The 12,984-nt window shown below is 45.5% G+C and overlaps 1 protein-coding gene across 6 annotated transcripts in view; it reads right to left on the bottom strand.

Moving 5' to 3' along the window:
* Window positions 1–8,934, bottom strand: part of kcnq4 (potassium voltage-gated channel subfamily Q member 4) — a 40,199-nt gene extending 31,265 nt beyond the window's left edge. For 2 of the 6 annotated variants that reach the window (XM_084032708.1, XM_084032709.1), the window contains exon 1: window positions 8,196–8,934. In XM_084032708.1, coding sequence (XP_083888834.1) covers window positions 8,196–8,500 — 305 coding nt within the window. In that variant the 5' untranslated portion in view covers window positions 8,501–8,934. The remainder of the gene's footprint in view (window positions 1–8,195) is intronic. The other 4 variants (XM_084032712.1, XM_084032713.1, XM_084032711.1 and 1 more) reach the window with 3 other exon arrangements.
* Window positions 8,935–12,984: the final 4,050 nt, after the last annotated feature.

Here is a 12,984-nt window from a genome sequence, read left to right as displayed (position 1 = left end):
GCAGATCTGGAGTGTTTAGAAGGTCTTAACTAGTCAAAATAAGCTCTCGGCATTTCCCCTCGGACCCTCCCAACCGAATGCCACAGTATTACTGGCCCGCCTCAGCGACAAAAACGTTACATAAACACAGATTACTGTAGATTAGGAGGTATCAACACCCCTCCTGATCATCCATCTGCAGGAGAATGAAATGTGGTTAGGTTTGCTGCTGTGAGTGTGATGCATGTATACAGAATGTACACATTCACAACATCATGATAATGTGTGTGTGTGTGTGTGTGTGTGTGTGTGTGTGTGTGTGTGTGTTCCTGGGTGCAGGGCTGGGTATTGGGGGGGGAAACCTGATTCCTGGTCAGCCATCCCAGGACAGACAGTTCCCTCCCGAGGGAGACATATTTTGCCCCGAAAGGAGAAATTAATACATCAACTAACCTCCTCTCTCTCTCTCTCTCTCTCTCTCTCTCTCTCTCTCTCTCTCTCTCTCTCTCTCACACTCACACACACTCTCTCTCACTCCTGTTCATCTCCTTACTTTCCCCTCCATGCACACACAAATCACCTGTCCCGTTCTAAGCCCTTTCCTCCTTTGAAGGACGACAAGGCTATGAACACTTCCGAAACAGATGTTTTCTTTACAGTTTCTGAAAATACTTCACACTCCTGACGTATCCCGCCTTTCTCTCTTCCTGTTGGCTTAAAGGAGATACCTTTCAATCCATCTGCCCTGCTGATGTGCTCTTGGTAAAGACACTGGATCCCTTCCAGGGCCGCCGTTGCGGTAGGGCACAAGCGGAAAGAGAATTTTCCTACAGGGATCGATATAGTATCACATTTTCATTGTTATCAGTCATCCTTAGCAAACCCAAGCTCCCTCCTACTCTTTCCTCCTCCTTCTGCTTGTCCTCTGTGTCGCACTTTGGCGTTAGAGCGGGAAGCCACTCGACAGTAGAATAAAGCCACAGCAGGACGGGCAAGGAGGTTAAAGCAGCTGCTGCAAAAGGTGACGTCAGGACACGAGACATGAGACCTTTAGGTGGACTGTGACACTCACACAGGCCAGGTCTGAAAGAAGACAACGCCAGGATCATTTGTTGTGATTTGTGTAATTGAATAAAGTAAATTAAGTGTTTTTTTTAAGTTAGGGAATAAAATAAATCATTATTAAGGCATTCCTTCTACTTTGTAACTTAAAAAATGAAGAAAAGGATCTTTGAAATTACACTAATATGGCTTTGCCCCTATAAACATCTTTTATATATTTTATATATAGTTATGTACCTGATGATCTGTAGCAGCACCAAGATATCTTGACTCAAAAATGACCTTGTTTTTGTCTTTAAAATCTCAAAAGCACAAATCAGCCAAAACCATCTCCCAGGAGTTCCTGCCCAATCCAGGAACTCTGGACTTAATCTCATTAGCAGCTCGACTGGACGTTCAAAGATGCTGTATCAAAGCATTACCTTCACTGCTGGTGTGTATCTAAGGTGGACTCAAAATACGAGAGATCCTTTAGGACCTTTAAAGTGTAAGTTTGGCGGAAATTGAAAATAAAGCTATTTTCTGAATGAAAATACATCAACTAAGCCGTGGAGGAAGTAATTATCGCTCATCACGCAGTTCAGAGCTAGCACGGGTCGGAGCTAGAGTCCAAAATCGCAAACAGTGGGTTAGCATGGGGCAGACAGCCACACGCTTTCAAAATCGCATTTTTAAACCACTAACATTGCTCAAAACAGCGCCAAACCTCGTCAGCAGCTTGCTCTGGGTGTCTACACATAAAACGAAGCACCAACAACTCAGTTCATGAACCCGAAGTTTATAACAGAAGACAGTTAAGAACACTCACCAATTCTACCCCTGCCAGCTCCTCGCGAAGGATAGTCCGTAAGTGTCGATTACCGAACGAGTTCCCGTGTGAGATCTCGCGTGACATGTATGTGCTTCAGATAAGGCTGCTGTCTTGAACTGATTGGAAGTGTATACAAACTATCCCTACGTTTTTACCCACCGTTATTAACTTATATTTGGCCAAACTGCCACTAATTTAAAAGTATACTCGTTTTATTCTGGGCGAAATCTTCAGTTTCACTTTCACTTTTGCATTGCGTTCGGTAATCGACACTTACGGACTATCCTTCGCGAGGAGCTGGCAGGGGTAGAATTGGTGAGTGTTCTTAACTGTCTTCTGTTATAAACTTCGGGTTCATGAACTGAGTTGTTGGTGCTTCGTTTTATGTGTAGACACCCAGAGCAAGCTGCTGACGAGGTTTGGCGCTGTTTTGAGCAATGTTAGTGGTTTAAAAATGCGATTTTGAAAGCGTGTGGCTGTCTGCCCCATGCTAACCCACTGTTTGCGATTTTGGACTCTAGCTCCGACCCGTGCTAGCTCTGAACTGCGTGATGAGCGATAATTACTTCCTCCACGGCTTAGTTGATGTATTTTCATTCAGAAAATAGCTTTATTTTCAATTTCCGCCAAACTTACACTTTAACGTTCCTGGGTAGATGTACCAGTTTAGTGATTGTTTAAAGTAAAAAAAAAACTATTTAAGTTGTCAATTAGATTTTCTGTCAATCAACCAATCAATTTATCGATTGATATCAAACGTATTTATCTGTTGTACTGTTACACACAAACAGCCCTTTTAAGAAGAGACATGACCAGCCAATCAGGGCTGAGAGGAAGGAAGGGGAAGAGAGATAGAGTGGCAGAGAGGGAGGGGAAGACAATTAGGCAAATGAAAGATTATATTCTCACTCAGGAGGAAAGGGAAGGAGGGAATGATGGAGGAGAGAGAGAGACAGTGACAGGAGAGCATTTGGCCATAAAGGGTTCTTAATGGAGCAGAATTTACGCAACGTGCCGAGGTGAACAGATAAAACAAAATAGCTGCAGTAATTGAACAATAAGCACCCAAATCTGCAGCCCCGAGCAGGTTAACACACCCACACAAAGTGCCGAGTTTGGCTTTCACCCATTCGCCGTTTCACCATGCCACCCGCCTCTCCACTGCACCCTTCTTCCTCTCTTACTTTGTCATCAATAAAAACACGCCCAGACTTAAAAATGCAAACAAACAACATGACAAAAAGCTATTTCCCGGTGTTACTTAGGCCATCAATTATTTAAAAAAATAGGTCCAACACCAAACACGTCAGTGTTTTTTGGAGGATGCCAAAGTGGGGGATTTTAGTGGATTTTGCGTCGCGTGGTTGGAAACCCGGAAAAGCAGACCAGACTGTTTCCATGACCCAGGTGAGGTCGTAGCTTAGCTGGCTCAGTCGGGGTTCAGAGGGAGGGAGAACTGCAAGCATAGAGGGAACGCATTCAATCAACAAGCTGCCCGCGCTATATGACTTTATTAACGTCAGGGAGGCAATTCACCTTTCATGAAAAGCTTGCGACACTGCTTGCACGAGGGATGTGAGAAGAATTCACCGCGGCCATGTGCAGATATTTCAAAAGCCTCTTTGACCGACCATCAGTGGAGAGGTTAAAGAGAGCATTAGGCAGTGAGTCCTGTTGGGGATATCTCCCTACACATCTATAAATAATGTGGCTTTTGGCTCAAGCTTCCATAAACAGAACGCATCCCCGTTGCTTGTGCCGTAAAAAGGTTAAAGTGAAGGGATTCCCACTTGTCATGGACACTGAAGGCTTTATCTGGCAAGGATTTATATGGGATTTGAACTTCTGTTTCAGATCAAACGGGAGGGAAGAATAAAGAAGTCAGTTTCCGTTTCCCTGCCAGACTGATGCCGATTTCTTTACGGACATAAAAAATGCATTATTAAAAGCGGCAACAGATTTGCGAGCACTCAAGTGATCTCTCATGCATTCAATTACTGCAGTGAGTGATGTCAATTTGTTTAAGTTTTTACATCCATCCGTAGATGAGCAGCTTCCAAGAAAGACATTTTAAAGGAGCACAAAGTTGCGAAAGACAAATTTAAAACAAAGTGGTCAACAGTGAACAAAATCGACATATTGATTTGCATTTCGATAATGCAAATCAATATAGACTTTTTGTCTCCTTCGTCCTGCTAAACTCCACAACTTCAGTTTGTAACACAGGCTTTGTGGAGACGGTTATCCTAAAAAATACAGAATTAGCCACTTCAGCAAGTCCCCCAAAATGACATATGTTAACGTCCATGGGACAAAGCCCTCGACGGCGGCCACATTCATCATCATCATCTTCCTATTTAAACTATGACAACAATGGTTCCCAAAACGTAACCACATGGGTATCACTGTAACCATGGCAACAAGGGTCCCTTTACCTTAACGAAGCACTTATTATAAGCTACCCCGTGACCATTCCCTAAACTGAACTAAGGTGTTTTGGTGCCCAAATCTCCACCTTAGCGTTTTCACATCATAATATCATAATTAACAGTGATTTGTAACTGTTTTGGAAGTGATGTCGTCCTCGGGCTCCACGAAGCTTGTCCAGAGCCACAGAAGACGTTATACAACCGTTTTCACAGGCTGAGGAAGACTAACCATGACAGTTTAACTGGTTTTGATCCATTAGATGGCGTTTCCCTTTACTTTGAGCCAATGAACAGACAGCTACGTGATATCAAACACAGAGAATGTCGATGGCATCAACCTGCAGAGCCGGAAACCCTCCTATAGACCTATAGAGTCACAGAGACACATTTTTAGACAGACGCAGGGATTACCAATCTATATAAAAGGCAGAGAAGTCCAGGTTTATATTATTTCTTCAAATAAAATGTGTGTATTATATTCAATCAATATATATAAATCAATATAAACATAAATTGACTAAATGTAGGTCAAAGACTCGCTGCTGGCACGATAAGAAAAAATGTTTTTATGTATTGAAAATGAAAAAAAGAAAGTCTTGCCATTGAAATCTCAAGTCAAAAACTCCATGTTATAATATATAATTTTGCTCCACATCTCTACTCCTCCTTTGCAAGACATCAATAATACATGACCGGTATATTTTCACCCTCCCTAGAACCAATCAATCACTCCGGCTGACCCGTGCTTCGTCTTGAATGCTTTTCCTGTCCATCCACATGCACTATTACTGTATATTCAGGCCGGGGTCCAGGGGAGCCAGAGACTAATGTGGAGCATGGCAGCCGAAGTCCGTATCAAAACCATGACTTGGCTTGTTGGGTTTCCACTGTGCTGGTATTAGTTGGCAGAGTGACCTGATCGCAGACTGCTGGACTGGTTTTAGACTGGAGTTCCACGGCCCCAAAGGACCTTCTGCATGGGATGAGTTACTATGGGCAGAAACAGACGGCCTCCTGTGATGGTCTATATGTGGCACTGCCTATGGTGGTCAAAGGTGAGGGGAAACACTGAAAACGATCCCTCTGAAGGTTTCATCACATGTGCCAAGCTCGACAGGAGCGTTTACACCACACACACACACATAAACACACACACACACACACACACACACAGATGACAGGACCAACAGTGAGGCTGATTAATCAATAGGTCAATGAATCAAGAAAATAACCTGACAGATGAATACTAAAAAAAGAATCATTAAGTCCAAAAGCTCCTCTAACATAACAACAGATATTCACACGTCAAGAACAAACTTTCTTGTAAACAAACTTTAACAGACGTAACCAACTCAGACTAACAATCCTGCTGACGTGGGATTTTTGTTTTTTTACAGCAAGTGCAACAAAAGAAACAAAAGATTCACAACAAGATTCAAAGGTCACAAAGAGGTCTTGAGTTTTTACTGCGAGGGAGTGAAAGGATTAACATTTCAAGAACGCACAGAAGTTTCCGGGAACACGACTGTCTCATTTAACAACTTTCTACATCCTTAGACTCCCTCCCCCACCTTTTCTTTGGAGGGTAGAGAAGAAAAAAAAAAGGCTTTTAGTTGAGTTCACTTAACTAATGCCAGGTTTCCAGGCGGGGAGGGGAGAGGAGGAAATGAGTGCCAGCTCTGAATTAGCATACAGCTGTTACACTTGCAGTAGCAAGTGTTTTAAGACGTGTCCCATCCACAGGAGACAGTTGACATATAGATGTAAAACAGTTTCTAATAATGCAACCTGAAACTTTTCAAGGGCAGGACGTTAAAGTGACCCCAAGTCCTTTAGGAGGGACATCTGCCTCTGTGTGCAGCTGTGACAGCAACGAGGCGGGCTGAGGGGTACGGTGGGACTTAAGTGGGCGCATTACAGTGCAGAACTACTTCACCCCATACCCATGCACGCTCCATCACACCGCTGTGACGAGAGGCTCTCTGGAAGCGACGCATCTGTTTCCCCCCGTTACGATGTGGGACTAATTAAAGGTTCAATGCAAGTTAGAGCAGCGGCCTCCACAGCAGCGTATGGCTCAATTTAATTACGATAGATCAACGCCGCCTTAATTGAGCATCATTGAGCAATTCATTCTCCTCACACATGTAATGGATCACAACAAAAACGCACAGCTCGGGGTGATACGGCATCATGGGAATGATGCACTCCGCTAGACAAGGATTGTTGAAAAGCCGGGGTAGATTTTAGTCACAGGTACATTTTGCAGGCTGTTATGACGGAGACATAAAACAGGCCATCACTGGACTTACAAAGTCAGGCCCCGGCTCCGTCTCTGAGGCCGTGGCATCTGAAACATGATCCGGGCACCTCGGAGCGCCTGGCCCTGCCTCTGACGGAGACATAACAACAGGGCCATTGGCTGCCATCCACCCCGACACCCAGTATCGGGGAGAATGTCACCCGCGACTACCCTGCAAAAGGCCATTGCTCTTAATAATGAAGCACAAGGGGGTTGACATGTCAGTCCTGTGTGCTGCAACGACACGCTGTGCAGTCCCACGGGAAACGGAGGAGGCCCGAAACAAACAGGGAGCAGTGAAAGAGGCTGAGCTTTTCTGCGGACCTCACTAATGTGCCGACGTTATATGATGAGAACGCATGTGAGAAGCCCCGCCGTGGGATTTCCCCGTTCTAAACACATGATGGCATTGGCAGGGAGGCTGCTGCACTTGTCTAAACAACGACACGGAAAGCACAGGCCGCTCCAAAGGAGCTCCCACACATAATGCTCCGACCGTTATGTGCCAGACGCAGCTGGAGAACAGCTGCCGGGGGCCACAGCTGTCCCCGGGTTTCACTTAAAAACACAATGGCACACTTAGAAAACTGTAAATACTCCCCGAGTGAACTTTGACTCTTAATCGACACTTAAGGCCTACCATTCACACGATTAACGTACGGAAGAGGTTACATTCAAATCTAAAACGGGTGCACATTCCACCAAATGACAATTGAGTAGAGTTTGGTTTGGACAAATAAGTGCTGTTATTTCACATACGAGTCGTGAGCCATTGGGAACAGCCATCCCTAGCAGTGAGCTCATGCTTTTCCAGTGTTTACATGGTGTATACATTATAGAGCATATGGCACGCGGGTACTTTAAAGCGCTGACAGAATACTTTCTGCACTGGGGTTGCTTCACTTTGAGTTCTATGTTTAGAGCCTGTTTTGTATTAGATTATTCTTCATCTGGTTAAAAGGCTGTCATGTAATAATGTATTCAGAATTCAAGTTTTATTTATTTTTAATGCATAATTTACTTCACCTGTCAAAAATGGCTACAATTCCAGTCTAAAAAGTTTTAAACCACACTTACCCCCTCCTTCACATGAGAACACATGATGTTATATTTCACTTCCTGTCATTACAAACCCTCATTCACACCTCTCCATCATTTAAACTCATTAGCCAAGCCTGCCAGCTCACAGGGATAAAAGGGAAGATACTTCATTTAAAAGTATGACTTTTCAGCAGGGATTTAAAATATTTACATGGGGATTCTGACTTTCTTCTTCTATAATGTCAACACCCCCGTGTGGGTTTGGACAAATTCAGTTTATCCAGGGTGCTCCTGATGATTCCATCACACAGAGACAGGGGGAAATTGAATAGAAGACCCCGTGTTGAGATGATGTATGGCACATGACCGCGCTAACTGCCGCATAAGCAACTCTGCTCGCTTAATTGGGAAATTCATCAAATGACTGCTGTCGCGTTATACTGATCAGAGCACGTGATCTCGTGGGTCACCTGTCTTCGCAGCTCGTGAGACTTTTAAAACAACTTTTCATTCCAAAGTTTTAAATCCGTAAAGAAGAAGAAGAAGAAGAAAACCAACCAGGATGACTTACATGAACGCGTGGTAGATGAACGCCCATCCTCTCGGTCTCTCCAGCACGTTGTACAAGCAGTTCTGCAACTTTCGGAAGCGTTTGCTGGAAGCGGACGAGTTGGCCCCCCGAGGTCCGGGCGGCCCGGGCAGCGGGGTGCCGAGCAGACCCGTGCGGTGAGACGGGTGTCCGCGCTCCGGGCTGGACGGCTCGCTTCTCTCCGTGTGGACGGCGGTGAGAGCCACGAACTCGACCCGCCGGTCGTCGTTCGCCCCCGGGGGCACCAGCATTCTGATGCCGCCGTTGTTGGACGGACTCCCTAACATCTTGCCCTGATTTAAAGCAGTGATATGATTTGACACTTTTTCACTGGATCGTCCGCAGGAGCGCAGAGGCAACTTTTGACCGAGTCATAGTCCGGGTTGTCTCGCCTATAAAGTGGACTAAAACTAGCCGGCTGCTCAAAATGCATGAGTAAAACAGCACCCTGGTTATTTTTGAGCCTCGGTTAAAGTTACTTCAGATTTTTATAAAGTTATCTATAAATCCCATGCACGCTCGGATAAGTGCGTCGCGCTGAACGGCGACCTTCACTGATCATTGTTAAGCTCACATGTGAGAAGTAATCAGCGGGGTGCAGACAAGCAATTACACGCGCACTTACTCCAATGACATAGTGTGAAAGACCCGCCGCCCCCCTTTGTAGAAACAGCCCAGTCCAGTCAAGTTAAAGCGCATCACAGGCTAACCATAAATACTCCTGGAACAAGCCGTCATAAATCATAAATCACTCAAAATAAAAAAAGCTCACAGAGCAAGTGCGCGCAACGCAACGCTCTCCGGCTCTGTCATCAAGTTGCTCCGAGCTGGTCCTCTAGTTTGAACTGAGCTCGCGACCGCCGCTGATACCAGCCTGCTCTGGCTTCCTCGTGCGCCTCTCTGGTCCAGCGCGCGGACGGACGGGCGGGGTGGCGCGCGCAGGAGCGAGGAGACCATCAGTGTGATGTCGAGAAACGCGGACGACTCTCAGAAGTCTTTAGGAAGGATCCTGTGACACTGGTAGGGCGATGTTTCTTGTCTATGAAGCTTTGATAAGAACTGCTGTTTGTGCATTTAAATGCTGGCTGTCCAACTATTACAAATTATCCAGGGAATAGGATCAAAGTGTCCTCTGTACCCCCCAAAACATACTTTATAATGGTCAAGGGGACTTCCAGGGACAAAAGTTTCCTCTGTATGTAAATGTCATGTGTTTATTGTGAGAGGGGACTTTGAGACAGCAGAGACAGGTGCATGGGGGACACAGCGACGGGGCACCTCGGCGGACGGAGCTTTCTAAATCTATGACTGTGACACACACAGAGGGCTTGTGGTTATGACACAAAGGGTTATGAGGGGGCGCGGCGCCCCTGTAGAGAGATCACCTGTCATGAGGGCCTCCGAGGAATGCATTATCGAGGTGGTCCCCAAACTCCCGCTTCCTCGGTGTGTCATCTGACCACCAGAAGTGACATCAGCAGATGGCAAGGCAACTCCCAACGATGTGTGCCTACTTCTTGATTCACATAAAACAGAAGCACTGAAATGTAAACCTGGAGGTAGTGGAAGTTAAATCCCTGATGGGGGGAGAGAAATGGAACAAATCTGCTCTCTTTCTCCAGCACCTCCTCGCTCACATCTCCCGTACCATATTGAGTGAATCATTATTCAACAAGAACAGTATTGTGGTATTTAAATACAACACACAACAGTTATTCCTGAATAAAAAAATAGGCACCAAACAGAGAAACTGCCCATCTACTAGAGACGTGCGTTCAGCTGAAACTTTTACAGTGTTACACAACCACAGCGGGGGCAGGTCACTCATGCTAACTATGTGCGTTCACTGTGGCCCCTGCTGCTGCTTATGGAACATGCAGGTCTGTGGAAGGACGTGTGGGAATGCAGCTGGAGACCCTCACAAATCAGAAATCTGGACATTATTCCCAGGGCCCGCTTGCGTTACGCAACATCCCTAATCCTCAACACTTTACTCGTCGTCACACGCGTTGACTGATGGACTCACTGACGGCTGTGATGGGCTGTTTGCAGCTGTACTTCTTACAGCAACGTGTGGGTACAGACTGCAAAGTAGTTAACGCGACAAATCAGAAGAGACGGGTGAAATTTTCCAAATGGATCTCACATATTAAAAGTGTATTTTCATTGTGACCTGTTTTACTTTATTTTCATGACGATGATTGAAATGATGATTAAATTACATGGTTCAGAAATGAAGGACTGGACCCTTGAGCAAAGGTGAAATTCACCTGCCGCAGGTTTAGCAAAGGTGTACATTTCTCCTTTCTTAAAATAGCAGCGTGATGTGAATGACAGAAAGATAAAAGGACGGGGGGATCTAATTTTGGAAGAAGGTCATCCAATAGTGGAGTCTTGTGCAGCCTAACCACCCCTTGATGAAAGGTGGAGTTACAATCTAAACATCAACACGATGGCATCCCGTAACGGGAATCTCCCGCTACAACTCTCACTTCTGTTTAGCCTGGTTTCCTCTCGACCTCAAAGCGGTCCAAACCAGGCCAGGGGGGGGGGGGGGCCGGCAGAGGAAGAAGGTGCCGACGGACAGGCCGGCCCTCGGGGGATTTACATCAAAGTTTCACCGACGCAAAACCACGAACCCTTTTTCTATTACAGTACCAGCCCTGTTCCAGTGTTCCTTTCAGACCGTTATCAACACTCAGAGCTGGGCAGAGTATGTGGCCTCTGGGAGAAAGGCCACTCCTGTGACAACACACAACAGCTGAGCAAGGTCAGACTGTAAAATGTGAGCTTGGTCAAACGCATCAAACGTATACAGCGGATCTGACTGCGTTCAGGGTGGAATTAAAGTCAGGGATGACCCAGAGCGTTCTACAGGGGCCGCCGTTGTAAGGAGGCGACTGTTGTGTTCACTTAACGCCCCAACCTTTTCCCCTCGCTCGTTGTTTTTCCACTGCACTTCTCACTCCGAGCATTCAGTCACGCCACAAAGAGCCCCGCTGATCTCCGGGAGTCGACAGCCACTCAGGGAATCTATGGGAACTTAAAAATACTCACATCAGCAACCGTGCGCTACACATAGAGTACAAACTCACTACGTCTGACTCAACCTTTTATTTCAGCTGGACATTCACTCCCCAAGACAATGCCCTTGTTTTCTTCCATTTAATCTCTTTTCTCCTCTTCCTCTATTCAGTTTCATTCCCTCTAACAGATTTTCTGAATGGCAACGATCAGCGGGACCAAGAGAGGACGGCTGAATTGTTCATATTGTGTCCGTTTGAGCAGGAGTCCCCACTGAACAACATTGTCGAAGCTGTCGAGTGACGTGAGGCAGTTTTCCCTCTTTTAATCAATCTGCCATTCTTCAACATGAATATTTTAAGTGTCAACATCTAAATCCAGTGACCGAGTCAGGAAATGACACTAGTTCACTCACAGGCCCATTCATGACTAATCAAAAGGTCCTTTGTAACTTAATGCTACTCTCAGTACTTTTTTTCAGCAGTGACAGAGCATGTTCCTACTAGAAGTATGCAGCGTGTTACCAATGTGGGACTGCGGCGTAGACACTACCTCACTTCCGTCAGGCGAAAACAACCCTGAGCTATATAAAGTTTGAGCAAACGCACATTAGCAGCAGTATTGAGGAGTGATATAACTGGGTATGAAACATACAGTGGCGGTCGCTGTACTTTGCTCTGTTCAGTCCCGACCAGTCGCCCAGTCCCTGCCGCTGAAAGCATGATGCTGCCACCACCATGCTTCACCTTTGGGAGGGTATTGGGCATGTGATCAATCATGTTTCTCACAGTCTGAGTGTCCTTTTAGGTGCTTCTGTGCAAAGTGCATGTCTTTCACTGGGGAGAAGTTTCCGTCTGTCCGTTCACCATAAAGCCCACATCGGTGGAGCGTTGCAGTGACTTTCTTCCATTTCCACACAGGATGTGTTGAATTGGCCACAGGTGGACTCCAATCAAGGCGGAGAAACGTCTCAAAGATAATCAAGGGAAAGGGGAGGCACCTGAGCTACATTTCAGTGTCATAGCAAAGGGTCTGAATACTTACGCCAGCGTGATATTTCAGTCTTTCTTTTAAATAAATTTGCAAAAATGTTTAAAATTGAGTGTAGATTGATGAGGGGGAAAAAAGATTTTTACACTGAATGCACTGTAGTGAGTTTTTAAAATCAATTCAAACGAATTGTATTTTGTGGATTTCATCACAAGAACTGACGGGATCCTTGATCTTAATTAATCCATGGATATACTTTTTTCTTTTACTAGAATCAAACCATTTAAAAACCTTACATTTTAAGTCCAATTTAAGGTTTCCCAAATTGATTCTACTGTACAATTGTGACTCTACATCACTGTTGTGGCACCTTGTGAAGGGAGATAAACGATCATTGAACCGTCACATTATTCTTACACAACACTGAAATGCCAGGAACTGGGAAAAGCTTGCACTGTGGTTTGATGGTGATTTAAAGAAACTCTCCCGACACTTCAGCAAGAGAATAAAGAGGATCAAACGCACTCCTGTTAGGGGTTTGTCCCCGACTCGGTGAGACCGACTGGTGTTGTGGTCGAATCACAAGGTCCAGACAGAAGCCAAGGCAGTCGGCCTCTCATCTGGGCTAGGTTGCCTTGATCCGACCGGACGAGCGGGCCAAGAAAAATACCAACCTTTTTCATGCTTGACTTATGCTCAAACATTCTCACAATCCTCGCTGCTCTTGTTAGCAAGAGCGGAGCATGAGTCTGCACTC

Source organism: Eutrigla gurnardus (assembly GCF_963514095.1).
Source record: "Eutrigla gurnardus genome assembly, chromosome: 17".
NCBI classification, from domain to species: Eukaryota; Metazoa; Chordata; class Actinopteri; order Perciformes; family Triglidae; genus Eutrigla; species Eutrigla gurnardus.
The sequence above is the reverse complement of the archived record's forward strand: the minus strand, read 5'-3'. Positions and strand labels throughout refer to the sequence as shown.